The 27,452-nt window shown below is 35.6% G+C and overlaps 3 protein-coding genes and 1 long non-coding RNA gene across 4 annotated transcripts; 2 read left to right on the forward strand and 2 right to left on the reverse strand.

Annotated features, from left to right (window-relative positions):
• Positions 1-1,127: 1,127 nt before the first annotated feature.
• On the reverse strand, positions 1,128-3,794 carry LOC123658025. Its single transcript, XM_045593505.1, has 4 exons — positions 3,384-3,794; positions 2,712-2,801; positions 2,398-2,624; positions 1,128-1,317 (listed from the first exon to the last, which is right to left on the reverse strand). Exons 1-4 carry the CDS (start codon positions 3,792-3,794, stop codon positions 1,128-1,130), a joined length of 918 nt encoding a protein of 305 aa, XP_045449461.1.
• A 2,349-nt stretch (positions 3,795-6,143) lies between these two features.
• Positions 6,144-11,520, forward strand: LOC123657868. Its single transcript, XR_006743789.1, has 2 exons — positions 6,144-6,214; positions 11,348-11,520. It is a non-coding gene; the product is annotated as an uncharacterized LOC123657868 (long non-coding RNA).
• LOC123657867 (testin) lies at positions 7,799-12,074 on the reverse strand. The gene is made up of 6 exons (XM_045593364.1): positions 11,862-12,074; positions 11,657-11,786; positions 11,333-11,485; positions 11,146-11,225; positions 9,932-10,090; positions 7,799-9,482 (listed from the first exon to the last, which is right to left on the reverse strand). The coding sequence occupies exons 2-6, from the start codon at positions 11,784-11,786 to the stop codon at positions 7,878-7,880; spliced, it is 2,127 nt and encodes a 708-aa protein (XP_045449320.1). The 5' UTR covers positions 11,862-12,074; the 3' UTR covers positions 7,799-7,877.
• A 3,614-nt stretch (positions 12,075-15,688) lies between these two features.
• On the forward strand, positions 15,689-27,413 carry LOC123657763 (ras-related C3 botulinum toxin substrate 1). Its single transcript, XM_045593275.1, has 5 exons — positions 15,689-15,804; positions 15,946-16,095; positions 24,372-24,454; positions 24,953-25,113; positions 26,166-27,413. Exons 1-5 carry the CDS (start codon positions 15,689-15,691, stop codon positions 26,241-26,243), a joined length of 588 nt encoding a protein of 195 aa, XP_045449231.1. The 3' UTR covers positions 26,244-27,413.
• Positions 27,414-27,452: the final 39 nt, after the last annotated feature.

Genomic DNA, 27,452 nt, shown 5'->3' on the forward strand with positions numbered 1-27,452 from the left:
GGCCTGCATGATCTTTTTGCAGGTGGCCAGGCTTACCTCGCGGTTTGCCTTTATTATGGCCAGGAACTCGATTAGGGCGTTTTTCGCGTGTTGAAGCGGTGTGGACGACGGTCGAAGTCTCGGTGGTGATACTTGTCCCATGTCGGCCCTAGTTCGAGCGGCCGGTGACGCCTCTGGGTGCCTCGGACTATTGTCTTTGGTGAAGTGAGTGCTACCGTTTATCAATACGGCGAGTCGAGCGACAGAAGCTTATCCCTATCCTCTCCACTTCGCTGTCCATGAATAGCCACGCATCTGGTCCTAATACCAACTTCTCCACTTCCATTCACTTCAGTGAGCGAGGATTGTGTCATCCTGCTCTGAGTCGGCTGCGGAGGTGCGTTTTGGTTGGCCCTATTCCTAAACAGGTCCTGGAGTGAGGAAGACATGGTCCTAGTTATTTGGCCGAGAAAGGTGCGGCCAGGAGACATCCTCGGAGCTGTTGTGTTGTCCCGCTGAGCGGCTTGTTGGACACGATTTTTGCTCTATTTGTGCTTGTGTGTAGTGTGTCTGAGTGTGTGTTGTATGAACGACGGTGTTGGCACTCTGCGCAGGTGTTAAAGCCGGTGACATTTTTATGTTTAACCACGCATAACTTTTTATAAAGTTCCAAATATAATGTGATAAATTATAAAAAAAATTGAAGCATGGCGTTCATTTATTTATACATGTCTTGCCCTAAATATTGTTACAGACAAAAAAAAAATAATTTTTCTATTGCACATAACATTTATTAATATTAAAGTTTGTTAGTTTAAAACATTAATATAAAACCATTAAAAATATATAAAGCTTATTCAATGTAGCCTCCATTGGCTGCAATAGTCCTTTAAGCGTTTAGGTCAGTTATCAATAGAAGCACGCACTCTTTGCATGGGAATATTTTTATTGTTTTAGGGAATCCAAATTAGCAAACCATAGGTATTCTCTAAAACTGACCATAAATCATAATCCAGCTGATTAAGTTCGAAACTAGATGTCGGCCAGCCTTCAGCTCTGTTGGAGTCCGGAACGTTGGTTTTTAACCAAAATTGGGTAGATCGAGCTTTATAATCGGCGCCAAGTCATGTTAAAAGGACCATTCTTGGTTATTGAACATGGTTAAGGGGCTTTACTACCTTCTCAAGAATGGTATCTTGATACACTTGTGTTTCGATACCTTTTTCATAAAAATATGGCTCAGTCAATCCTTCATAGCTAACTCCCCTATAAACCATCACTGAAGTCGGATAATGCCCACGTTGTACTCTATTAACTAATAGGGAATCTTCCTCAGAGCTTTGAGCATAAAAACGGTCATTTTGTTAAAATATCCTCATCCGTTAACAAAGTTTACCAGTGTGTCTTATAGACTGCAAGTCCTAAGTCATCGTTTAAAATACGCGAGGTGCTATCTTCATCTCCCGAGATCTTTTGTTTTTGGACAGGATTTCTGCGAATTCTTTCCCTTACTTCTATGATCGCCTTTTTCGTACGAAAACTACGTAGATGGCCAGATCTTTTTCTGTCACAAATAGAGGAGGTTTCATCATACCTATCAATAGTTCACATACAAATATTTAACGAACACCAAGGATATAGAGTTTTAAAAATTGTACTTGGCTCCATACTAACTTTGTGAACGCAATCACAGCGATTCAGTTCTCTTTATAGCTCCACTCCATTTTAATATCTTGAAATATTTTACAATGTATTGGCGCGAAAATAGGAAAACACGATTGATTGATTGGTTTAATGGCTTCCAGTTGTGCCAAAGTAGCACGGTTGATTCCGCCAATGTCACGTAGAGTGCAGAACACACGAAGGAGATTGATTGGTCGGTGCAGTAGAGATAACAGTCTCTGTTTATTTTGAAAACAGGCAAAATAGTCAGACTTTCATTGTTACACCATAACCTAAAACAACACAAACATTTAATGTTAAATTATGACTACAGCTGATAGTAACAAAACTATTACAAACTAATTACACTAGGACAGACACATGATTTATTTACAACTTAATTTTATTTATTTCAAAATATTTACACAAAAATCTACAATAGGGACTAAACACCAACATTAACAAACATTGAACATTTATAGGGCGGGGAATATCATGGGGAAGGATGTCGTATATAGGACGGATGAGTTTGGGACAGGAAAAAAGGATGTGGGAAACCGTGCCTTCGTCAAGGCTACATTCACACAATGAGTGGTCACGAACTCTGATTTTGGCCAGATGAACAGGTGTACACGCATGGCCAAGACGTAAGCGACATATGCTAGATGTTACCCAACGACGAGCATGTCTATGAAGAGAAAACCAAGGGCGTCTTGGGATGTCTGGTTGTATATTTGAGTAAAATTTACCCTTTACCAATTTTGATGAACTCCAAGATAAATTCCAGGACTGTCCATATGGATTTTGGCTAGGGAACGAAGGTCTTGGCAGGAGTTTTTGTAGTGATCAAGGATACCAGTTTGGATTGCAGCTTTAGCACATGAATCTGCTGTCTCATTGCCTGCAATGCCTGAATGGCCTGGAATCCAGACGAGCAGAATATGCAGACCCTTTTGACTGCAAGAGAGCAAAGCCTCTCTAATCTTAAAAACAATAGAAATTTTCAATTTGCTACGAAAGGGATTTTCCTTAATGGCTAAGAGACAACTTAGTGAGTCAGTGAAAATTACTGTCGGTCCTAAGTCATGGGAGAGGGCAAAGAGGATGGCTTCCAGTATAGCAATAGCTTCACCGGTAAACACAGATGTTTCAGGGGGACACTTAAATTGGAGAATGATTTTAAATTTAGGGATCCAGCAGGCAGCACCAACACAGCTGGACGGGGAAAGTTTAGATGCATCGGTATATATATGATGATGATTTAACCAATTTTGATGAAGAATTTCTTGAAATTTTAACTTTATACCAGGATCTCCTTTTTTCAGACCCAAATCTGTGACGATAGGAACATTGAAGGTAAGGGCTTTGAAGGAAGTAGAGAATAAGGGATTGATACAAAAGGTTGAGAGAGGATTTGGGAGGTTTAAAAATTTGGTGTAGCTGATTAAAATGTAGGAACGTGGCCGGTTTGGGTTGCAGAGTTGGGAGAGCTTGTTGAGTTTAGGCCAAAGAGGATGGGAAGACAGCTGTAATGATTTTATGACAAAACGATCGCTTAAAAATTGTCTTCTGATTTGCAAAGGAGGGTCAACACACTCAACCTGTAGGGCATTAGTAGGCGACGATTTCATGGCACCTAGGATAATCCGTAGGCTTTTGTATTGGATTTTATTTAACTTTTGTGATAGTGACTTACTAATAGGGTCTAAAACAAACAGACAATAATCCATATGACTACGTACAAGGGCATGATAAATTAATTTTAAGCAGTAGGGATGTGCACCCCACCATACACCTGATATTGCTCTTAATACATTAAGTGATTTTTCACACTTTTTGGAAATATATTCTATGTGGGAAAATCCATTCAGTTTGCTGTCGAGTATTATACCAAGAAATTTTGCCTTGTCCACCAGGTTGATGCGCTCACCCTGATAAACCAAATCAAAGACAGGGGCTACTCTTTTCCTGGTAAAGGTGACAGCCTGGCATTTGTTTGTCGATAAAGATAGACCGTTGTCACCCAGCCACTGGCCTAGGTAATGTAAAGCAGAGTTGAGTCGAAAAGATAAATTTTCTACTGAATTTGAACTATGATATAAAACAATGTCATCTGCATACTGCAAAATGTTACAGAAGTTATCAACAGACATATCGAGATCATGTGTATAAATACTATAGAGCAAGGTACTGAGGACAGAGCCTTGAGGGAGACCTTTCCAGATAAATCTGGGAGGAAGCACAAATAGTGGATGTCTCAAAGATATTGTTCTGCAGGATAGCATACTGCATATAAAATGAACCATTCTTGGCGGAACACTCAGCTGGTGCTCTGCCTGAGTATCGGAAGAAGGACACTATCGTATGCAGACGCTATGTCCAGAAAAATGCCTACAAGATATTCTCCCTTAGCAAAAGCTAATCGAATGTCTCTTGTAAGTAAACTTAAACTGTCAGTTGTACTGAAACCCTTCCGAAAGCTAAATTGGGAGGGAGACAGAATGTTTCTGCTTTCCACTATCCGTTCCAGGCGATTTTTCAAAAGGTGCTCAGTAACTTTTGCCAAAGTAGACGATAAAGCAATAGGACGATAAGAATTACTGTCTAGGGGATTTTTACCTTGTTTTAATATTGGGATAATAATTTGAGACTTCCATGATTGCGAGACGATTCCTGTCATAAACAAGGTGGTAATGATGTTAAAATAGCAATGTTTTGCTTTTTCATTTAAATTTAGGATAAGAGAGTATGGAATGCCATCTTCCCCAGGTGTTGAATCTTTCAATCCATTCAGAGCACACTGAACCTCAGAAAAAGGAAAGAGGGTATCCATTTCATACAAGATAGATACGGGCATTGAAGTAAAGATGTTGTCCTCACAAGGGACAAAGGGAGGGGTAAATTTGTCTGCAAAATCATTAAGCCACACAGAAGGATCATTGGAGGATAGGCTATCAGAGGCTAGGGAGTGGCGAAATTTTTTAAGTTGGTTCCAAACTAGACGGAGAGGAGAGCGGGGAGTAAGGGATTCACAGAAACGAATCTAACCAAATTTTTTCTTTTTTGACACCAAGCGTTTAAACTTGGCATCCAATTTTTGATATCTGATAAAGTTTTCAGGGCACATGCTCAAAGAGTATGCCTTTTCTGCTTCCGATCTTAGTTCAGCCAGGCGTTTGCAATCCTCATTCCACCAGGGGGTGGAAAGCAAACGTGTTTTTGAGTGGTGCTTTTTAGGAAAATGGGTATTAGCAGAATTTAAAATAGCATTAAGAAAAAGATCATAACAAATTAAAATATTTCCATCATCTTGAGAATCAGGGAGGATGTCAATCATGCTATCAACAGATTCAGCATAAGGAAAGAAATTAAAAAACTTCAATTTAAATTTATTTAAGAATAGAGATAGGGTTAGAAGGCAGGGAAGGTCGTAAGTGCATGGCAAGGATAATGGGAAAGTGATCACTGCCAAAAGTGGATGGGAGGACTTTCCAGGACAACATAGAAGCTAAAGAAGGGGAGGCTAAGGAAAGGTCTACAGCAGATTTGGGGTTCTGATTAGGATAAGCTCTCCGAGTTGGTGAACCATTATTGAGAATGCAAAAGTTGAATTCATCAAAGACGTCCAACAACAGGAGAGCCAAACCATTAGCAAGCCGGGATCCCTAGGAGGTGTGTTGGTTAAAATCTCCCATGACAAGAACACGGCTAGGAAGAGAAGAAAAGATAGAACGGAGTTCAGGAATAAGGGAAGGACTAGGATGAGGAAAATACAGGGATAAAAAGGAAATGTCACAGGATCTAACAGCAACAGCATTGATGTGCTGGCTGGGAGAGGATATGGGGATTTGGGAGAAGGGGATTTTGTGCCGAATGAGGATGGCACTACCCACATACCCATCACTTCTGTCATCTCTCAAACAGAAGAAACCCGGAACCCGAAAACGAGAACCTGGAACTAACCATGTTTCAGAGATGGCAATAATGGTAGGATTATGCAGGTTGATTAAGGATAGGATTTCATGTTTTTTGGGCGGATGCTCTTACAGTTCCATTGAAGAAAGCTGAGTGAGGCCATTTTTAAGGATAGAGAAGAGTTGAGCAAGTGATGCGGCAACGTTGGGCGGTAAGGACATATCGTTACATGTAGTTACAATACTGAGGATTATTTGGACGAGGTTTTCTAATAGGTTACTATTATAAGGGGTTAAGGGACTATGAGGGTTGTTTAGTGCACAACCATTAGGGCGAGAGGAAGGGATGTCACCTACAATGGATTGATGGGCTTATTTATCGTACCCTTTGCCTAGAGCGGCCACAGGACGAGGATAATGCGTTACCGTTTTACGATAGGACCTATTCGGTGAAGGAGGTTGCGTTGACGAGGTGGGAATATATACGGGTGGGATGAACATTTCCTTTGTCATCTCTGCATATGACCGACGAACAGGAGGATAGCGAGAGGATGCTTCTATATAGGATATGTTATCTGTGGACATATCAGTTTTAATTTTAATTTGAGGGAGGTATTCAGGATAGTCCTTTTCGGTTGTAAAATGCCTACCAGAACAATGTAAGCAAGTCGCATTTTCTTTAGTTACGTCGCATGACTCACCTGTGTGCGATTGTGAACACTTGTAGCACCTTGGCTGTGACCTGCATTGTGTCTTAATGTGGCCAAAACGGCAACAATTTAGGCACTGTATGGGAGGTAAATTATAGGTCTCAACTGGTAAGGATGTGTGGAACGAAAAAACTCTACTTGGGAGAATTTGACCTCTAAAAGTTAGAACCACTGACTGGGTTGGGACCCAAGTGATTACGCCTTCCTGAAAGTTTTTGCGATTCAGCCTTCGAGCTTTCATGATTGAACCGCAGTCAAATGGGAGCTCTAATGACTCCACTAATTCCTCCATTGACCAGTCAACCGGAATACCCTTTACAAGACCCATTCAAGTTATATTGTAAGTCGGTACAGAAGCAGTGAACTTACACATTCCTAATATGGGATTTTTTAAAAAATCATTTGCAGTTTGAGCTGAAACAAATTCAACAGAAATTTTGTTTCTGCCTACATTTTTAACGCCGTCTTTCACAACCGAGCCAATTTTGTGTGTGTGTAAAAATTGGCCGAATTTCAAAGCGCGAATAGTAGTTCCTGAGGCTGGGTCTGGGGGTTTCACGAGCGACATGGACAATGAAGGGACCGTTGTCGACATCAGAGTAGCTCTTAGGGCCTTCGGAAAAGGATGGGTGTGTGTAAAGTGATTGTATTGACGGGCTAGCCGTGGATGGATGTACAATAGTTTTTTTAGAAGAGGAGTCGCTGGAAAAGTCAATAGCTGGGCATTTTCTTATATTTTGATGAGAGGAAAAGGATTCAGAAATATTTCGATCGTTAGTAGAACCATCCGTATCTGGCGGGTCTGGAGGACGATCGAGATCCATTTTTAAAATTAAATATAATTAAACACTTACTAGATATTGAAATAGTTGCAGACCTCCTTTCCAATATATACTAGATTTGACAATATGTTTTTCTTTACCACTATTTTTAAGCAGTTTTGAAGTAGTTGAACCTCTTTAACACAAACTTTTTTGCCACATGATAAAACTCATCAAGAGCCACAACAATTAATCAAAAACTCATTTTTAAAAAATGCGTCTTTAGTTGTCCCCGTTGTCCCAAACCCTTCAAATATATTTGTTTTACATGTGTAAGTGAAAAATAAAACAAAAGGCCACATTTAAAAATATATTATTCTCATATTTTTTCCATCATCATTCTTACAAAAAATATAAATTCTTAGCATTAATGGCACATTCAGTTACACTTTCATTACACAATACTAATACAATTTTATTTAAACATACAAAAAGTAATATAATTTTAACTTAATTATGTTACTTTGTTATAGAAAAAACTTCTGAATAATCATTTTATAGTAATAACATATTTTTGTTTAATATAAATACATTAATATTGGCCCCTGAACAGGAATATCAAAACTTATCATTTATTTGTATTTGTCATAATTCACAAGTCTTCTTCATTTATTATTAATTTATAATCATAATTTTTGTACATAAGATATGTATAACATTTTTTAATAATTTTTCTAAATTTACTTTACAAATATGTAAAAACTTTATAAAAATACTAAATGTCTTGTAAAATATATCAAAAAAATATATTTTAACATCAATAATTTATACATTTATTTCTGTTCATTATTTTACTTGATTCTACTTTGTACACATGGTACACTGCAAAAGGGCATTTCTTGTTTTACGACAAATCTGCCACTAAGCAAACTTTTCCCACACATACGCCCTGAACATATAAAGCATTCTGCATGCCAATGCATATTGCTCCAGGATACCCCTTGTTGTTCTGGACCAATAACCCCACCGCAGGCTCTGCATCGTTCAGCATAAAATTGATCATAACAAGGTAAACATACAGGTAGACCTGTCTTGTCATCTGGTACATATTTTTGTCCCCCAAGGGGGGCATCACAATGGTAGCAACAGAAGTGTTGTACGTGAAATGCTCGTCCTTCCGCAGCTGTATATGGTCTTGTAAATATCAATTCATCACAACCAGCACAACGCGGTATTTCTAACACGTTGGCAAGATCTCTGGCGCAATATATTTCACCTTTGTAGTAGAAATATACCAAATCAGCCAAAAGTTCCCCACACTTGCAACAAGTGAAACATTGTGGATGCCAGATGGCTTCTTGGCCAGCTCTTTCAGCTTTTACTGCAACTTCTCCAGCAAACATTGGTTTTTCACAACGCTGACATGGCACTCCTTCATTGTACAATTTCCTATTAAATTCTATTTCCTCTGGGTTTAGAGATATATCAGCAAACTGTGTAAGAATTGGATCTATCTGTTCTGCATAATTGCCAACTTGTACTGGGTTGCCACTATAATCAAGTTGAATGTTATCAGGAGAATTAGTCCAGTCATTACCTTGTGGAGACACTGACATTCCACCAGGATAGGTGTTGTAATTTGGCAGAGGGGGTGGAGGCAAATCTTCCTCAGAAGTATTTCTCCGATATTCTCTCAATGGAGCTGTTTGCTGTGGTTCTACTTGATTTATTGGTTTCATAGTGGTAGAATACTGGGGATTAATTTTTGTTGAACAAATAGTTCCACTATGTTCTGGTGTAGTTGGTTCATGTTTCCAACTCCATATTTCACCATTTGGAGCAAAAATAGTACCCTTTTGAATCCTGCCATCCAACAACTTAGCTGTGCCTTTCACATTATTGTTACTTAAAGACCACAGATCAGGCATTATTTGTGCTCCTAGAGCTTTATTAGCAAATTCATTTACCTCCTCCTTGAATTGAGGATTTTTATTGTACTCATCACGAAAAAGCTTTATAGGTTGCAGATAAACATCATTAGTAATTGGCATGCTTAAATCATTCAAATTCTTAAATAATTTGTCATAAACAGGACCATGTTCAACGGCACTTTTAATTCTGTCAGATTCAATTTTCATTACATGCAATTTTTCTTTTACAATTCTGCTTAATATTGGACTAGATTTATAATCTGGCAAATTGGCAGCACTACTGACAATATTACCTTGAGGATCTAACACAAGTTTCTTGTCTGAAGCATTTTTAGGCACAATATTGTACTTAACTCCTCTAGTTATATTTGATATCTTTAATGGCAGTGCATAAGATTTTGTATGGTTGGAGGCAGTGTGAGACTTGCTACTTTCAACTGAATATAATTCTCCACTTTGAAGAGGACCTACTCTTACCACATTACCCATGCCAACTACATGATCTTTAATACGTGTTATATATTCCTGGAAAGAAAAAAGATGTCGTCTAAATTAGTTATATTAAATTTTGCAAAACTTATCAAGTTTCATATCAACATTCATTTGTCAATGAAGTAGTGACTAAATGAAACTTTTGTTATAAGACAAAAACTAGATGTTTTAAGCTGCAGAAATTTCTTACACTCAATTTACAGAAATTGACATAGGTACATATTTCAGAATTCTTTTAATGAGTCATTTGTCAAACATTTTACATATGTGAAAATTTATAAGTTTTTAAAAAATGTATATTATATGTATATTATATTTTTTAGTCGTTAAAAGAATAAATAACAAATTTAAACAAAAAAAAAAATTGTTCCAGAAGTAAAAAATTTTTATTAATCAAATATTACCATTATCTAACCTACCTTTTTTTATTTATTTTTTATACTTAATACTATTATTGCATCGTACATATTTGGTTTGCTTACCGTATGTTCAGATTTTTCTTGATCAGAGGCATGGTGTCTTGCAGCCGGAGCTACGTCATGGGGAGGCAATTGAGTACGCAGTTGTGCGCGCCATTTCTTGGCTGCTTCAGAACCCGATACCGGAGCTAGCGGTCCGAGGCACGACATATATTCAGATACCTAAAAAATACATAAAATAAAGAAGTAATAACTAAATTCTTCAAACATAAGCATACATTGCGAGCAAACAATCACAAATGAATAAAAAAAACGACTTCAATCACATCGACAATTAAAACAACGTAGGTAGGCGGTAAAAAAGTCAATTAAATATGCATTACTAGTTATTAGTCAAAAGTATTTGTCAGATACCAAACAAATTTTAATGAGGCCACATGGCAAGCACCAGCTCTCAATTAAAAATAGAATAATCAAAATTGCTTCATCCAGTAAAAAGTAATGAGGTAACACACAAATTAACAAAAATACTGTCGAATTGTGAACCTCCTCCATTTTTAAAGTCAATTAAAAAAACGAGTAATTTTGCAAAATTTAGACTCATAGTAGCCCCTATTCCTTAGTTTGTAGCCGTAATTGTGGACAACTTGCCTTGATTTTCATATTACGTAATTTTAATCTCTCTCGTATATGGTACATGAATATTCCGACATTTAACACGACGGTTTTCCACGTTATAATTCTGTACTGCTAATTTACAAATAATTTGCACAGTTCATATTAGTTTTACGTACCTTTGTCAATTGTGTTTTTATAAATTAAATTAAATTATTTTACTAAATTTGTGTCACTAGTTTTTGAATTGTAAAAACATTAGTTATAACAAAATGAAAACAAAATTAGGAGTGCTGTAATGTCTAAATCGTTGCAGCTTTTAAGTAAAACAAAAGTAAAACATAAATAATTTGTTGCAAATTATTTATGTTTTACTTTTGTGTGCTTATACGAGAATACTCCTACAACTCGCTTCTCTATAACGTGGTACGAATCTACCATGTTATAGTGGGGATTACTGTATGTATTTTCCTTTTAAAATTTTCATTATGAAGATTGAGCAAACTTTGATTCATGATTATCAAAGTAATAAAAATATAGTCATGCAACCAGTAATATTAAATTCAATGCTCCTTATCTTATCAAACCTCTATCTAAATATTTATTACATATCTATGCCGTGAATAATAAAATTTATTTTAAATAATATGAATAATTTTTACCAGCTCTGTTGAGGCATTGGGCGGTACCCAGTCAAGTTTCACTGGCTTGTCTGTTACACCACGAATTTTAATAAGTGGCACTGCAAACAGAAATAATAACAATTTAATTTATAAAGTTTTTTTGTAAAAAAAACACTGAAAATTAGGTACAGATCAGAAAAGTTAAGTAGAAATAATAACTACTTACTTGAAGCTTTTTTAGGTTTAGCAGTGCCAAGCAGTTCAAACTGAGCCCAGCCAGACAAGTCATCATCCTGAACGTCGTGTACATCTTTACTGCAGTGACAGGCTCTACAAACCTTACGCCAGAAATGTAAATCCAAGCCAGGACAACCAGAACCTGTAATAACGAAATAATTAAATTTTAAAAATATACTTCTTCTTTTCGATATTATTTAAATAAAATGTCTATTACTATAATGACAATATCGAAATGATCTATTGCAAAAGCCATTAATCAATATTGGCTATAAATTAACAGAACAATAATTAAAACTGCTTGATAACCCACCACACGAATTACATGGCGCACCGGCGCCGCTATCATGGCCGAGACGGGCTTTACTCAATTTTTCCCTTTGGCTCTCTAGCTTTGATAACCAAGCTGGAGCCTCCGGCGTCTCCACACAAGAATCACCCATCTAAAATCAAGAAAACAATATAAAAAGTCATTGATTTATACGTAACATGAAAATCACAACAAAGGAAGGACTTACAATTTTGCGTTAGTTAATAATCGTTATCATCAAAACCTTAGGCGAGCACAAACTTAACTCAAGTAAAAGATATGTGAATTTATAGAAAATATATTTATTTCTTTAGTCGGAACATAAATTAAAACTAATGCACCTAAACTATTTAAAGAACATAAGAGAATTAAAGAAATGCAAAAAAATCGCTACTAGATAAAGAATAACACAAGCAAACTGTCAAATGTGATTTTTTTAATTTTTTTAATTTATTGAGAGTTGGATTCGAGTCTTTCGCTCTAAACTGTACAAATTTTTAACCGACTTCCAAAAAAGGAGGAGGTTCTCAATTCGACTGTATTTTTTTTTTAAATGTATGTTACATCAGAACTTTTGACCGGGTAGACCGATTTTGACAAATTTTGTTTTAATCGAAAGGTGGTGTGTGCCAATTGGTCCCATTTAAATTTATTTGAGATCTAGCAACTACTTTTCGAGTTATATCTAATAATGCGTTTTTACTTGACGTTTTTTTCGTCGACCTACGTTGTATTATACCGCACAACTTTCTACTGGATGTACCGATTTTGATAATTCTTTTTTTGTTGGAAAGGGGATATCCCTAGTTTGGTACCATAATAAGGAAACCAGGATGTAATGATGGGATCCCAGATAAATCGAGGGAAACTCTCAAAAATCCGCAATAACTTTTTACTGGGTGTACCGATTTTGATAATTTTTAATTTAATCGAAAGCTGATGTTTATCATGTGGTCACATATAAATTTTATTGACATCTGATAACTACTTTTTGAGTAATCTTTGATAACGCGTAGTTGCTTGACTATTTTTTCGTCGATCTACGTTGTATTACTTGTCGATGTAATTGAAGTCGGTTTTTTTTCGTTTGCGAGCAAACACAATTATTACATATTAAAAATTGAATGCGAAATGGCAGCAGTGTGACTAGATTTTATTTTACGAATCTACTGCTAGTGGAAATTAAAAACTACTAAATTCTACCATAAGAGAAGGAGAGAATACTAAAAATCTATTGTACTACTTCGCTGTTGTGTTACAACGAAGAAGCATCATTGTTCTCCTGATTTTAACGATAAAACCATAAGATGAACAAAGAACATACCATAAATTAAACAAATTAATGTTTTTTACATAAAATTAAAATCTACAGAAATATAGGTATTTTTAAATTGTGATCAAGTAATGGTTATCCTTCTTTATGTAAGAAAACATTGTCCTAAAGCTGAGTCCATTAATTTGATTTGAAAGCCTTATTTCTTAGCATCTTTAAATCTATTCTACTTTTTATTGAAATATTGTGTTTCACTCGAAATTGATAACTGTGGGAAGCCCCTACATTCCAAATACAATATTTAAACCTGAGTACTTATGAAATACAGCTTAGATTGGCTTATTTAAAATAGACCAGTATAAAATGCCCCCGGAAATTACCATTAATGTACAGTTAAATTAAAGTACAAACAGTATTACAACCTCAAAACTCTGACTCCCATCTACCAGATTTCCCCAAGTTAAAAAATCATTTTCTGATGTAACTAGACTCTCATCTATTTCTTCACCTCCCTCAACTTCTAACAGATAAGTCAGACCCACTCCTACTATTGTTTCTTATCACAAAACTATATTTTTTCCTTGTCCTCCTCCACTCCCAGGTTATGACAGGCAGACACACTATGATATAATTCAAACTCCTCAAACTCTAGGATAGTCTCATGACCTCCTTAGTTACTGATATCCAGATTGCCTTCTCCTGACGTGAGACCCTCATAGGATTATTCTTGAACATTTCTTCCGCGTACGATAATATACTACTTCCAATACTCAGGCGAAAAATGCTCTATCTGAGTATTCCAGTGAGGATAGTAAATTACATTTTCAATTCGTAATCTAGATCTATCTCCTAGATTGATATGCAGAGGATTTCCTCAAGGTTCCGTCCTCAGTCCTCTTCTGTATAGTATGTACACACACGATTTAGATATCTGTGTTCTTAGTTTCTATCATATTCTTCAGTACGCGGATGATATGGCTTTATATATTTCCTCTGAGAGTCTCTCGGACTCTGTTGAACGAATAAACAGAGTTGTATTTTATGTAACAGATTGACTTGATAACCATGGTATGTCAATTTCTATTGAGAAAAGTAGTGTTGTGGTGTTTTCTCGTTGTAGAACTACTCCAAATATAAGTGGCACTTTCAACGGACAAGTTTTCCCGGTTAAGGATTGTGTAGAATTTTTTGGTGTTGTACTAGATTCGAAAATGTCGGGATCAACTCACATTAATACGAAGTTTAAAAAATGTGAAAAAAAAAAACATTAATATTATGCATTCGCTCTCTAGTGTCTGGTGAGGTTCGCATCCATACACCCAGAAACTGGTGTACAACGCCCTGGACAGCCACTTGGACTATGGATCGTTTTTACTTCAAAATAATAATAAAACTAGTTTAAAATTATTTGATAGGATTCAATCAAAGTCGCTACGAATAATTATTGGTGCCAGGAGATCTTCTCCAATCAACGCTCTTCAGACTGAATGTGGGGAGCCTCCTCTTCAGTTTCGGAGATAATACCTTTCTAACCGTTTTCTTTTCAAAGCATATCAGTATTTTTCTCATCCTCTTATTCCAAAATTATTTATCCTATCTGAACTTACTTCTTTTTCTAATTACTTGAGACGCAAAGAGCTGCCATGTTTATTGAAATATTTCCTTAAATTGACCAGTCTTCTCTGTCCAATTTATCAGTGTAGGCTCAATCCTTTATACAAAATTCCATGTGAAGCCATCACTAGTGTCCCCGAAGTTGTATTAAATCTTGGTATAGAAAAAGGTTCCTCCCTCGCTAACTTCCAGGTTAATTATAAAATTAATGACATTTGTAATGACTGGATACATGTTTTTAGGGATGCCCCAAAATTAACCAATCTCAGATTCCCAATGCTCACTTCAAGCCATTCTTTCTAATCAATTTAAATCGAAAGTTAAATATGTTCGATTTTATTTTTGTGTTACCCACACATTAGGAATTCTAAACATTTTTGAATATCATATCAAAAATTGACCGCTCCAGCGGGGTTCGAACCCGCGTCTCCGACTGACCGTGTCGGCACTCTAGCCAATTAAGCTATGGAACGATGTACCCGCTAGAGCGAAATTTTTGATATGATGATTTTTATTTTCGGTTTAAGCGAACAGTCAACTTGTGCGGGAATTGGAACCGAACTTGTACTCCCACTATAACTCCAAATAAAGCAAAGTTTAAATACTCTGATATTGGCAAATCCGCAAGGGAGCCATTTCAATACTAGTAATAATAATATATCATAAAAGTTTATGTTTTTAAAATTTCATAGATAATAATAATAATAAATGTAATTGTATTACTTACTTAAAAATTTATAGGTATGGATGTACTTATTATCAATTAAAATAAAACTGGACTTATTACAAGCTTATGATCATAATTCATATTATTGAAGTTTGTATTTTTATTTTATTTTTTTACTTAGCTCACAGGCTCTGATCTATGGCATTTCACATTCACAATTTTCAATTCTGGCAATATAACATCCATCTTTCAATGCGTTTTTTCAGTTTTACGATCTGATTTTGGTATTTATGTCCGGAATTCTATAAATAAAAGTAAACATATAAGCAACAAAACGTATAAAGTGGTTAAATAACCAATAATTTAACAAAATATCAGTTAAAAAGGTAATATTTTCAAGTGTGTTGGTAATCAATCATAGTTTTTTTCGTGAGTCATAGGCTTGTCTTTATTTATCAATATACACACTATCTTCTTTTAGATGTCGTCAGGAAGACCGATTAAATGTGTAGTGGTGGGTGATGGAACTGTGGGCAAAACTTGTATGTTAATATCATACACTACAGACAGTTTTCCGGGCGAATATGTTCCAACAGTGTAAGTAGGCGTATTGTTCATCATAATCGTGTTTTGTGTAGTTTAAACAATTCTTTAAATAATTTCCGCTTCAGTACGCTAGTGTAAAAATGTAAAATTGTCTTAAAAATGTCTTATAAAATAATGCATATATGTTTTTAGATTTGATAATTACTCAGCTCCTATGGTTGTGGATGGAGTAGCGGTGTCTTTAGGACTCTGGGATACAGCTGGGCAAGAGGACTATGATAGACTGAGACCTTTAAGTTATCCACAAACAGATGTCTTCCTTATATGCTTTAGTGTGACAAGGTACTGTGCATACTAAAAATCCCATAGAAAAAGACATAGGAGTAGTGGTCTAATAAGAATTGTTATTGTTATTTTTTTTTCTGTTATTGAATGAAGATTATATCTACTTTTTTATTTCATAATGAAAATTGAACTGTTTATTTATGCCTGTTGATTCATATTAAAATATTTAATTCTAAAGAAATGTCAATGTCAATTATCTACAACTTTTACTGTATAGAATAACTATTATAAGGAGTCAGCCGTTACTGTAACACAAGCATTAAGTTGCTTATCACAGGAACAAACGACGATGTGTGTATGCTATAAGATATTTATATTTATTTATTTATATTTTATATGGGTTGCACATACAAATTTTTAACATTTATTTTCCCTGTTTCAAGCTTTTTCATGCAATAATCTGCTTTATATAAACATTTGCATAAGCACTTCTGACCAAACGGCTCTGTATTTCATGTGTTATTACTTGAATTTACTAATTTTATAATAAATACAATTCTTTTAAAAGAGTAACAGTGGAGCTTCTTTTTGATTCTTCTCTGCAGATTCTACATTCTGAAGTAGTCACTTTGTTGACAATTCAAAGTTATATTTCTGTGCCTCCTTTGATAAGTGATATAAGTCGACTTATATCCTTTTTGTGATTTGATCTTGGGCATTATCAGAAATAAAAAAAATGATTTTTTTGGTCTAACTCACATTCTTCTATCTGTGCTATTTGTAAGGAAATAGGTAATGTTTGTAAAGTTGTACCCCTTTGTCAGTAATCAATCAAAGTATTCAACGTCTTTTTTTGTGCTTTGTAATATAAAAGATGTAATCGTTTTTAATACATTTTATATTAAATAATAAAAAGATAGTATATATTACCACGCATCAAGCCCAGTAAATCAGTCGAGCGCTAGCGCTCTTAGAGGTAAGGTCCACGCCAAATTTAGCGCAGCCGTCTCTTTCGCTCACACGCCCCAAGCGCCTGTTGTTATAGCGGATAAACCGCATTTGATACTTTCATAATAAAATATAAATATAATAAACATATTACGAAAATGACTGTAAAATAATATAATGATAATTTCTCTAAATGTATAATTTAATTTTCTTTTCTCACATTATCATTACAAATAGGCATTTCAATCTGTTTGTCTTCTTCTTCTTCTTCTTTTTTAAAGACTATGGCTCCATCAGCTTTTCGCCGATGATTTTGCCAATGACAAGTACCTACTGAAAGTGTATAAGTCCGGAAACGGTCCGTTTTTGACAGTACAATAGTGGGATAAGCCGCTTAAACTGCAGTTAGTTGAAAATATTTGACATGACTATTTAACTTTAATTTATTGGTAAATTATAATTTTATATCATTGATTCTAATAAACTTAGCTAAGACAACACAAAAAGAAGATGGCACTAAAGTTAGAAGAAAACAAACATTGACCGGCCGCGGAATGTTTTTGGGAAGCATATCATATAGTGATACAGTTAATTTCAGACAATTAAAAAATAAATGATCGAGAGATCCTTCCTCCAAGCCACATTCACATAAGGAACTATCACGAATGCGTAACTTAGCTAAGAACACAGGTGTGCAGGAGAAACCCAATCGTATACGGATAATTATCGACGTAGTTATTTTACCTAGGTCGGAGTATTTAAAAAACCATGGCTTGACAGGGATACACGGCTGGATATTGCCATAATATTTACCTGTAACTAGTCTTGAAGATTGCCTTAATCTATCCCAAGATTTATCCAGGTATTGTTTAGCCAAACTTCTAAAGTCTCGGGTAAAGCATTTATTATATTTATCGCAGCCTAGGTGAATGGCGTCTTTTGCACATATGTCTGCCATCTCATTACCTGTTATACCGCTGTGACTCGGTATCCAAGCAAGCGCTACTTCAATATTCGACTGATGACATTTGAACAGTGTTTCTTTTATCTTTAGAGTAATGGGAAGATTATTTTTAGCATGAAATGGACTTTTCAATAAATCCTGGAGGCAGCTTCGAGAGTCAGTGAATACTACAGATTTATTAAGACCATGAGATTCAATATACAAGACAGCTTCCAAAATGGCAATACATTCACCTGAGAAAGTTGAGGAGAGAGGAGGCAGTTTGTAATTCAAGATAATTTTGTATTTAGGAATCCAGACAGCAGAACCAACGTTTAACTCGGGGTTAATTTTAGATGAGTCAGTGAAGAAATGTAACCATTCTGACCAGTCCGAATCGATTATTCTATTAAACTCAAGTGCGGCGCCAGGTGATTCTTTAGTAATTCCTAGGTTCAGGATAATTCTAGGATGATATATCAAGGAATCGTAGCTATACGTGAATAGTGGATTTTTGTCAAACTGATATATACCATTGATGTTGATTTTAAGAAAAGATTTAGTAAGGGGGGGTTTATCTTTATAGGTCCAAAAATTTGAATTATTAATAAGCTGATTGAGATCATGGAGCTTATTAATTAAAGGGTGAGAAAAGTTTTGTACGGCATTAATAAGGAACCTGTCACATAAGAACTGTCTGCGGAGATGTAAAGGAGGATCAACCAATTCCACTTGAAGGGCATTAGTAGGAGACATTTTCATTGCTCCAGCTATAATTCGTAGGCATTTCGCTTGTAATCTAGTCCAATATGAGAGAGCAACCCTATTACATGGTTCCAAAACGAAACTTGCATAGTCAAAATGGCTACGTATAATCGCATTGTACAACAACTTCTGCGAATAAGGGTGCGATCCCCATCCAACGCCCGAGAGAGATCTTAGAATATTAATATTTTTTTCACATTTGTTAGAAATATAATTTAGATGTTGAACGCCCGACATTTTGGAGTCCAGTATGACTCCCAAAAATTTTACGTGATTCTGAATGGCAATAGGTTGACTATTGATGTGAAGAGACACGCTATCTGGGACAGAGCGTTTTCGAGTGAAAACGATGCCAGAGCATTTTGGGACAGACAAGGTAAGACCATGATCATTTAACCAATTATTTAAGTAGTACAGGGCAGAATTAAGTCTAGAAGTGGCCTCGGAAAAAGTTGAAGAACAAGAATAAAGAGCAATGTCATCAGCATATTGTAGAATATTGCAAAAACAGAGGACCGATTTGTCAAGGTCGTAAGTATACAAATTGTACAAAAGGGGGCTCAGAACGGAGCCCTGAGGAAGCCCTTTCCAGACTATTCTTTTTGGAAGTAATAAACCTTGGACGCGAACCGTGATGTATCGGGCAGAGTAAAGATTAAAAACAATATTGATCATTTTCATCGGCAAGTTTAAGTTAAACATTTTCTGACGGAGAATATGGAGCTCAACGTTATCGTATGCAGATGAGATATCAAGGAAGGCACCAATAACATGTTTCCCAGAGCTAAGGGCACGCCAAACATCGGTGGTAAAGATGCTGAGGCTATCTAAAGAGCCCATACCCTTCCTAAAGCCAAATTGGTATTTAGACAATAGGCCTCGACTCTCTATAAGCCACTCTAATCTATTTTTAATAAGGTGTTCCATAATTTTAGTCATAACAGATGAAAGAGCAATTGGTCTATATGAAGAAGGATTCCTGGGGTCTTTATTAGGTTTTAGGATAGGGATGATAATATGAGTTTTCCACGAATCAGGGACAATTCCGGAGCTATAGATTAAATTAAAGATATCAAGCAGATATAGTTTAACAGAAGTGGGGGATTTCATAATAAAGGAGTATGGGATACCATCGATCCCAGGCGAAGAATCCTTAAGTCCATCAAGGGCAGAAAGTAGTTCATTTAAAGAGAAGGAATCGTTGAATCTTTCGGAAGCCATGCAAGAGGGAGGACATAAAAAAATGTTTTCAGAAGGAACATAGGGAGGAGCTAGATTATTAACAAAGTTAGGCAACCAGTAAGAGGAATCGTTAGAAGAGACGATACGATCATCCTGAAAAATTTGTCTGAAAGATTTTATTTTTCTCCACACAAGCGAGGCAGGAGCTCGCGGTGACAAAGACTCGCAGAAGTTACGCCACCCACTAGTCTTTTTCTTTGAGAGTAAGCGCTTAGTCTTAGCAGTTGTTTTCTGTAAATTTAGGTAATTAATCATCGATAAATCAGAAAGATAGGTAACCTCAGCAGCCTTGCGTTTCCGAATACTATCTGTGCATTCAGAGTCCCACCATGGGGGCGAAGGTATTTTATCTAGAAAAGAATTTTTAAGTGGAATTGATTCATCAGCTGCAGAGGTTAGACACAAAATAAACAGATCATAACACAGTAAAAAATTATTGTCAGAGACCGGAGGAAGGGTAGCAATTTTAGAATCAAGAAAATATGAGAATTTACGCCAATCAGCTTTCTGAGTTCGGTATTTTAAGAGAGGAGGGAGAGGAGCCGATTTATTAGGAGCGGAATCAAAATTTATTAATATGGGAAAGTGATCACTACCGAATGAGTTCGGTAAGACCATCCACACGAAGGACATGACTAAACTCGGAGATGACGCGGAGAGGTCAACTGCACTAGGTTTTTCACTCGGGGCACCTCTTCTTGTCGGAGTACCATCATTTAAGACACATAAATTGAGATTATCAAAAAATGACAACAGTGATGAGGAATTTGAGTCACATTTACCGCAACCCCAGAGTGTGTGATGAACATTAAAATCTCCTAAGATGACAAGTGGAGATGAAAATGTGGATAAGATATTGTTTAATTCTGAAATTAATGCTGAACTAGGGTGTGGTAAATAGATTGAAAAAAATAATACATTAAATATTTTAGCACCAATTATTTGAAAACCAGGACCATGGTAAGGGATATGAATTTGCGAGAAGGTAACAGTTCTATCAATCAGAAGAGCGGACCCTCCGTAGCCATCATCTCTGTCATCACGTAAGCACAAGTAGCCAGGTACTCTAAATATAGAACGAGGCTGAAGCCTAGATTCTGAAAGAGCAAATATTGCAGGTTTATATTTATTGATTAAATAAATTAGTTCATGTTTTTTATTTCGAATACTTCTACAATTCCATTGAATGATCGTGCGACCCAGCATTTTTATTAACTAAAGTAGATATAAAAGTTTGCAATAAACTTAGGACATTGTTCGGTAAAGCGTCTCCAAACTTAGAGATCATGTTGACAAGAGCGCAGATCAAAATCTCAATTAAATTATCGTTAGGAGTTAAATTTGGGGTCGGCTCAATCATTTGGGGATTAGGAAAAGCACAACCGTTAGACATGGTAGATTTAGGAGAGTTGGTGAGGGAGGAATGAGCATAAACATCATAAGAGGGGCGCAAAGGGGTACTAGGACGAGGAGTACTGAACACCGTTTTACGGTAGGAGGTAGAGGGGATGGTAGGAGAGCTTTGGGATTGGTGAGTGATTTGAGGAGAAGGATCTGTAGGAGAGCTTTGGGATCGGTAAGTGACTTGAGGGGAGGGCTCTAGCCTAGGCGACGCTTGAGAAGCTGCAGCATAGGATAGCCGGGGCAGATGAGGGACACGTGATGAAGCCTCTGTGTAACCAATACTCTCTTTGGTCATAATTAGTTTAATTTGCTTTTGCCTTTCATGCTCCGGACATTTTGAAGATTCTGTAGCCTTATGATTGCCTCTGCAGAAAAGACAAGAGACATTTTCATCTGAGACAGAGCAGGTTTCGCCAGAGTGAGGTTGAGCACATTTGTAGCATCGGGGGGTGGAACGGCACTGGCCCTTAGTGTGACCGAAACGGCAACAAGCAAAGCATTGGATGATCGGTAATTGGTACAAAGAAACAGGAAGGGATGCGTGAAAACAAAAAACTCTCTCAGGTAAATTCTGTCCAAGAAAGGTTAGGGCAACTGTAGTAGTAGGTATCCATTCAGGTTTTCCATCGGTAATTCTTTTTTTATTTAGGCGACGAGCTTTGATGACTTTACCGCAGTTATGAGGGTATTCCATTCCCTCAACCATATCTGATAAAGACCATTCAATGGGGACAGAGCGGACCACGCCAGTCCTCGTGACTTGATATTGTGGGATAGAAGCCTCGTAGTTATTTGCGGATAGAATAGGATTATGGACAAATAAATTTGCTAGATCAGCCGACAAAAAATCTACAGAAATCCTATTTCTGCCTAGGTTTTTAATGCCTCCGTTAACAATTCCATTTATGGAGTTCTTATGAAGGAACTGTGCGAAATTGAGAAGGCGAATGGATGGACCAGATTTTTGCACAGATTCCAATTTAGAAATATGAACAGAAAAGGGACCTTTATCATCCTGATTATAAGCAACTTTATTACCTGTGAAATCTGGATCAGTATAAGTGTCTTGCACAGAGGCAGACGGAGGAGAGGCTTTCTTTACACTTTCAGCATCAGGATCCATTGACAAGTGCCTTTTATTGCCGCCAACGCCGCCACCTCCTCCATCAGGAGGAGGTGAAGCGTCCCACTCCATATTAGAGACTACCACTTATTACATAAAATAAAAACAGCACTACTATTCAAAACAAACCGGCACAGTATACAAAGTTCAACAATAAACACAAAAATTTCCACCAAATAATAGGAAAGATACACTAGCACGTCTCTGTTTGTCTTGTTATTTGTTAATTAATATGTTTGTCGGTGTCGATGTCATAAAATGCTATTTTATTCATATCGTAAATATTAGATTCATTCGTAAACTGAAAAAACTAAATCAATTTAAAAAAAAATTGTTTCATAAAATTGATTTTTTATTTTTATTTGAAATTTATTGACTGTTGTTATATAACATACTTGAAATTTTTAACAAATTAATTATTTAAAAAACATTTTATACCATAGTTATTAATTTTTATTATACATTAGAAAATGATCACGATGGTCTTTTCGTTGTCACACTATACTTACTAGCACAACGATCGCGCGGCTCGTACGACTCGCGCGATGTGACCAAATTTACCTAAACTTGCAGAGCGTAAAATTGTGAAATGGCTCTTAAATCTTGGTATAGAAAAAGGTTTCTCCTTCGCTAACTTCCTTAACTTAACTTACCTTCCTTAAATTACCTTACCTTAACTTCTTTAAAATTAATGAAATTTGTAATGACTGGATACATGTATTTACAGATGCTTCAGAATTAACCCAGGAGGGATGTATTTGATCAGCAGTGTGGATTCCGAGATTTAACGTGGTACTACATTTTAAATTGCCTCCACATTATTCTGTTTTTACTGGTGAACTTTTGGCTATTTTCGAAGCAGTATCCTACATAAAGTTGCACCATTTAGATAAATCTGTTATACTCTCGGATTCCCAATGCTCACTTCAAGCCATTCTTTCTAATCAATTTAAATCGAAAGTTAAATTCTATCTAGTTCTAAAGATAAAGCATTTGCTCTTAAGTGTCACTCAAAGGGGATCCATGTCGAACTGGTATGGATACCTGGTCACTCAGGTATCGAAGGCAACGGTTATCGATTACTATGCGAAGGAAGTCACTACATATGGAATATTGTGTCAATATAGGGTTTACTGTTATGATCTCATGACCCTTTCCAAAACCCGCATGCTCTCAGACTGGGGTGAACAATGGTCCCATAGTAGCCTCATTAAAGAGAAGTACTATGCTAGCATTCAAGAATTAGTATTAGTCAAGCTGTGGTTTTTTAAATATCGCGATGCAAGCAAAGCCGTTACCTCAACTATATGTCGTCTAAGGTTGGACCTCTCGTGTAGACCTGTATTTCTGGCGAAAGTACGAATTAAACACTCATCTATTTGTGAATGTGGTTTAGACGAAGGCACCCCAGAACATATATTTTTTCCTTGTCCTAAATTACGATTTTCTTCGTACGATGCTCTTTCCCCTGAGATTCCACGTCATACTGACCTAAAATCCTTATTAATGTGTGTTTTTTCCCCGTTTATAACTTCTTTATGCACTTTCATTGAAACTAACAAAATAAAACTTTAACGGAAGAGAGATATCTCACAAAAGTTAAATATTCCAAGTATATATTTACTATTATATGTTTATATATGTTTGTGTGTTTTTGTCTTAGGCAAGTTAACTTTTCTTTTAGGCAAACTTGTGCGGGAATTGGAGCCGAACTTGTACTCCTACTATAACTCCAAATAAAGCAAAGTTTAAATACTCTGATATTGGCAAATCCGCGAGGGAGCCATTTCAAGAATAATAATAATTATAATAAAACTGTACTAGACATAAGATTTATTTTTAATTTTTATAATTAATAATTGAACTAGAGGATAGTTAAATATGCTTACCTGAATTTAATATTTTCAGTCCATCATCATATGAGAATGTGACTTCAAAATGGTATCCAGAAATAAAACATCACTGCCCTGATGCTCCTATTATACTAGTTGGTGAGTAAAAAATTTACATTTTGTCTCGTTTGGTTTTCCCTCCATTAACAATAATAATTATTTGGCTACTATAAATCGTTATATTTCACAAAGGGTAAAAGTGCTACTTCTAGATTATAGCTTTTTTTAAATAAAGGAATTTTTAAAATCAAATAGTACTTTTAAAAATTATTTACTTACTAAAATATAACAAAAGATTTTATTTACAATAATCCTGTACATAATAATAAATAGTACGTTATAAAGCTAGGCCCATCAATGATTTCGTAATTAAAAAAAAAAACATACAGATTAACTATAGTTTTTTTAGTCCTATCGCGCTAAGCAAAGACCCTCCCCCCTATTTGTGAACGTATTTATGTACAAGTACCCTATACAACTACCTAGTACCATATGCTAAGAAAAGTAAGAACATTGAATAAGATTTACCTTTTACTTAAAACAAAATTATAATAAATGTTAACATTTATTTTTATATGTGTTTATTTTTACAATTAGGTACAAAAATTGACTTAAGGGATGACCGTGAGACGTTAAGTCTACTCTCAGAGCAAGGCATGTCTCCTTTAAAGCGAGAACAGGGTCAAAAGCTTGCTAATAAAATACGAGCCGTCAAGTACATGGAATGTTCTGCTTTGACACAACGTGGTCTCAAGCAAGTAAGTATTACCTTTTTCTGCATTAGATAATTAATAAATGGTCTTGCCTGTTCTGTGTCGACATTGATTATGTTGAAATCCATCCGTAATAATAAAGGCCGTCCATATAAAATATGTCACGTGGAAACACCTAATAACATTTTGGAGACCCTCTTCTCATACTAAGTAAGACATACCCTGCCAAAAATCAAAAAGCTACCCTTTAAATGATTTCGTGACTAAAAATTAGCATAAAGATTAATAGTTTGTTGTTTTTTTAATCTTTTTGATATATCTTGTCACGCTAAGCAAAGAGTAACGGTAACCGCTTATATCAGGTGGGGCGTAAGCTTGTTTGTCAACCTAGTCATATAAAAATAAGGGTATTAATGTAGCATAAAAGGCTCATATATGCGTCACGATTAATACTGATTTATATATTACCTATCTATGCTGTGTGGCTACGGCATTAAAGAATATAGCCATCCCCTCTCTTCCCGTGGGTGTCGTAAGAGGCGACTAAGGGAAAAAACAGTTTCACTACCACCTTGGAACTTATAAAGCCAACCGATGGCGGGATAACCATCAAACTGCTGGCTTTGAAATACACAGGCTGAAGACGGGCAGCAGCGTCTTCGGGGCGACAAAGCCAGCCCTGCGGTCACCAACCCGTCTGCCCAGCGTGGTGACTATGGGCAACACACATGGGTTCACGACATTTTTGGCGTGAACTTGTGGAGGCCTATGTCCAGCAGTGGACTGCAATTGGCTGTAGTGATGATGATGAGTGATGAACCTATCCGTCGCGACTTCATTACTTTTATAATTTTTCTTGTGAATAGAACCTGCCCGAATATGTGGTGCCGATAAAAATACTGTAATAAGGCTAAATATAGAAATTTGTATAAAATTAAAAATGGTCCTTAAACTTTGTACCTATTGCATTAAACTTTGAATACCACATTGGTCTTCTAAATATGCAATTCAGTAATTAATGAATCTAATTTTCTTCCTTAATAAATAATTTATTATGTAATCTATATGTGGTGATTCATTATAAACTGTTATTTCAGGTCTTTGATGAAGCTGTCCGTGCAGTATTAAGACCGGAGCCACAGAAGAGACACCAAAGGAAGTGTTTAATCATGTAAATATGTCACACACCCTATGACAGTAGTATGATAATGTCACATAATGCAGGAATCTCAAGACAACAGTAATAATATGTTTCTATACCAGCAATAGGATGCTAATTTATTTCTGAAGTCAATCAAAGTCTAATTTTCCTAATAATTGATTCATTGCAATGTGCCATAACTAATTTTTTCAAATATAAACAGTGTTGTCTTAATGCATTATTACATCACAAATGTGAATATCTTATTTATGTAAACTGTTTTCTTAAGTAAATGGAAGTAAATGCCAAAGATTTATGAATAGGTGTAAGTTTCAATATTTTTTAGGTTTCATGTGTGGTATAAATGGTTGGAAACAAATTGTTACTGTTAACGATAACTGAGAAATGATAATATTATTTTTTTATAATATTATGCAAATGACCTCAATATTTTGAAGTTTTAAAATATATTCTTATGCAAGATGTGAATAAGGACTGACAGTTAGTTGTGAAGCTAGATATGTGTATAACATACTCAAATAATGGTAATTTCTTAGTTGCGAGAGTAAATATTTTGTATTGACAGGCATTTATATAGCGGTCAGCATTTTGTAATAGTTTTCTTTTATAATCATAAATTGCGACTTAGAAAATAATAATTTAGGCACATGTTTAGTAGATCTAAGCTAGATACTACTGACGTTATACCGCTATGAATGTATTTGCCTTAAGAATTTATGGTTATTCTCAGGGTAGATATTACAAGATGAACAATGAAAAAGATTTTGGGGAAATAGTTTAGTACTAACATAACTCGAATTAGAGTTAAGAGATGGAATGAAAAACGGTTTGTTTATTAATTATGTCTAAAAACTTTCTGATATTTTCTTATACTCGAATGTGTTTATAACTTAAATAACGTTTTTTAAGTAGGTATATATAGTTTCCAGTTTCGATAATACACATGACGAAATAGGAAGTGGTTTATAGTCGTTTTTAGGTCAAATATTTTTGTATGTGAAAAACATAGCTTAAGATAACAAAGCATTTAGTGTGATTATACCGCATCGATATTACTCAAGTATTTTATAGACTGCTTTGAGTTACAGGTAACGCTTTGAAATTATTGTGTATATAAACTTTAATTATTTATATTGTAAGAACAAATGCGCAATTTACAAATAAAATCTTATTGTAATATGTACTGCACTTTATAAATTATTGAATTATATTTGTGATATTT

This window comes from Melitaea cinxia, chromosome 11, assembly GCF_905220565.1.
Source record: "Melitaea cinxia chromosome 11, ilMelCinx1.1, whole genome shotgun sequence".
In the NCBI taxonomy this organism is placed as follows: Eukaryota; Metazoa; Arthropoda; class Insecta; order Lepidoptera; family Nymphalidae; genus Melitaea; species Melitaea cinxia.

What these genes read in the sequence shown, in the direction of transcription:
- LOC123657867 (XM_045593364.1), bottom strand. Translation starts at nt 11,786, where the DNA reads ATGGGTGATTCTTGTGTGGAGACGCCGGAGGCTCCAGCTTGGTTATCA. An exon ending in TGCGCCATGTAATTCGTGTG is followed by an intron (nt 11,486 to 11,656) that starts GTGGGTTATCAA and finishes TCGTTATTACAG; the next exon opens with GTTCTGGTTGTCCTGGCTTG. An exon ending in CCAATGCCTCAACAGAGCTG is followed by an intron (nt 10,091 to 11,145) that starts GTAAAAATTATT and finishes TGTATTTTTTAG; the next exon opens with GTATCTGAATATATGTCGTG.
- LOC123657763 (XM_045593275.1), top strand. Translation starts at nt 15,689, where the DNA reads ATGTCGTCAGGAAGACCGATTAAATGTGTAGTGGTGGGTGATGGAACT. An exon ending in GGCGAATATGTTCCAACAGT is followed by an intron (nt 15,805 to 15,945) that starts GTAAGTAGGCGT and finishes ATATGTTTTTAG; the next exon opens with ATTTGATAATTACTCAGCTC. An exon ending in CACAACGTGGTCTCAAGCAA is followed by an intron (nt 25,114 to 26,165) that starts GTAAGTATTACC and finishes CTGTTATTTCAG; the next exon opens with GTCTTTGATGAAGCTGTCCG.
- LOC123658025 (XM_045593505.1), bottom strand. Translation starts at nt 3,794, where the DNA reads ATGTCTGTTGATAACTTCTGTAACATTTTGCAGTATGCAGATGACATT. An exon ending in CCCATGACTTAGGACCGACA is followed by an intron (nt 2,625 to 2,711) that starts GTAATTTTCACT and finishes ATTGTTTTTAAG; the next exon opens with ATTAGAGAGGCTTTGCTCTC. An exon ending in CTTGGAGTTCATCAAAATTG is followed by an intron (nt 1,318 to 2,397) that starts GTAAAGGGTAAA and finishes TTATGCTCAAAG; the next exon opens with CTCTGAGGAAGATTCCCTAT.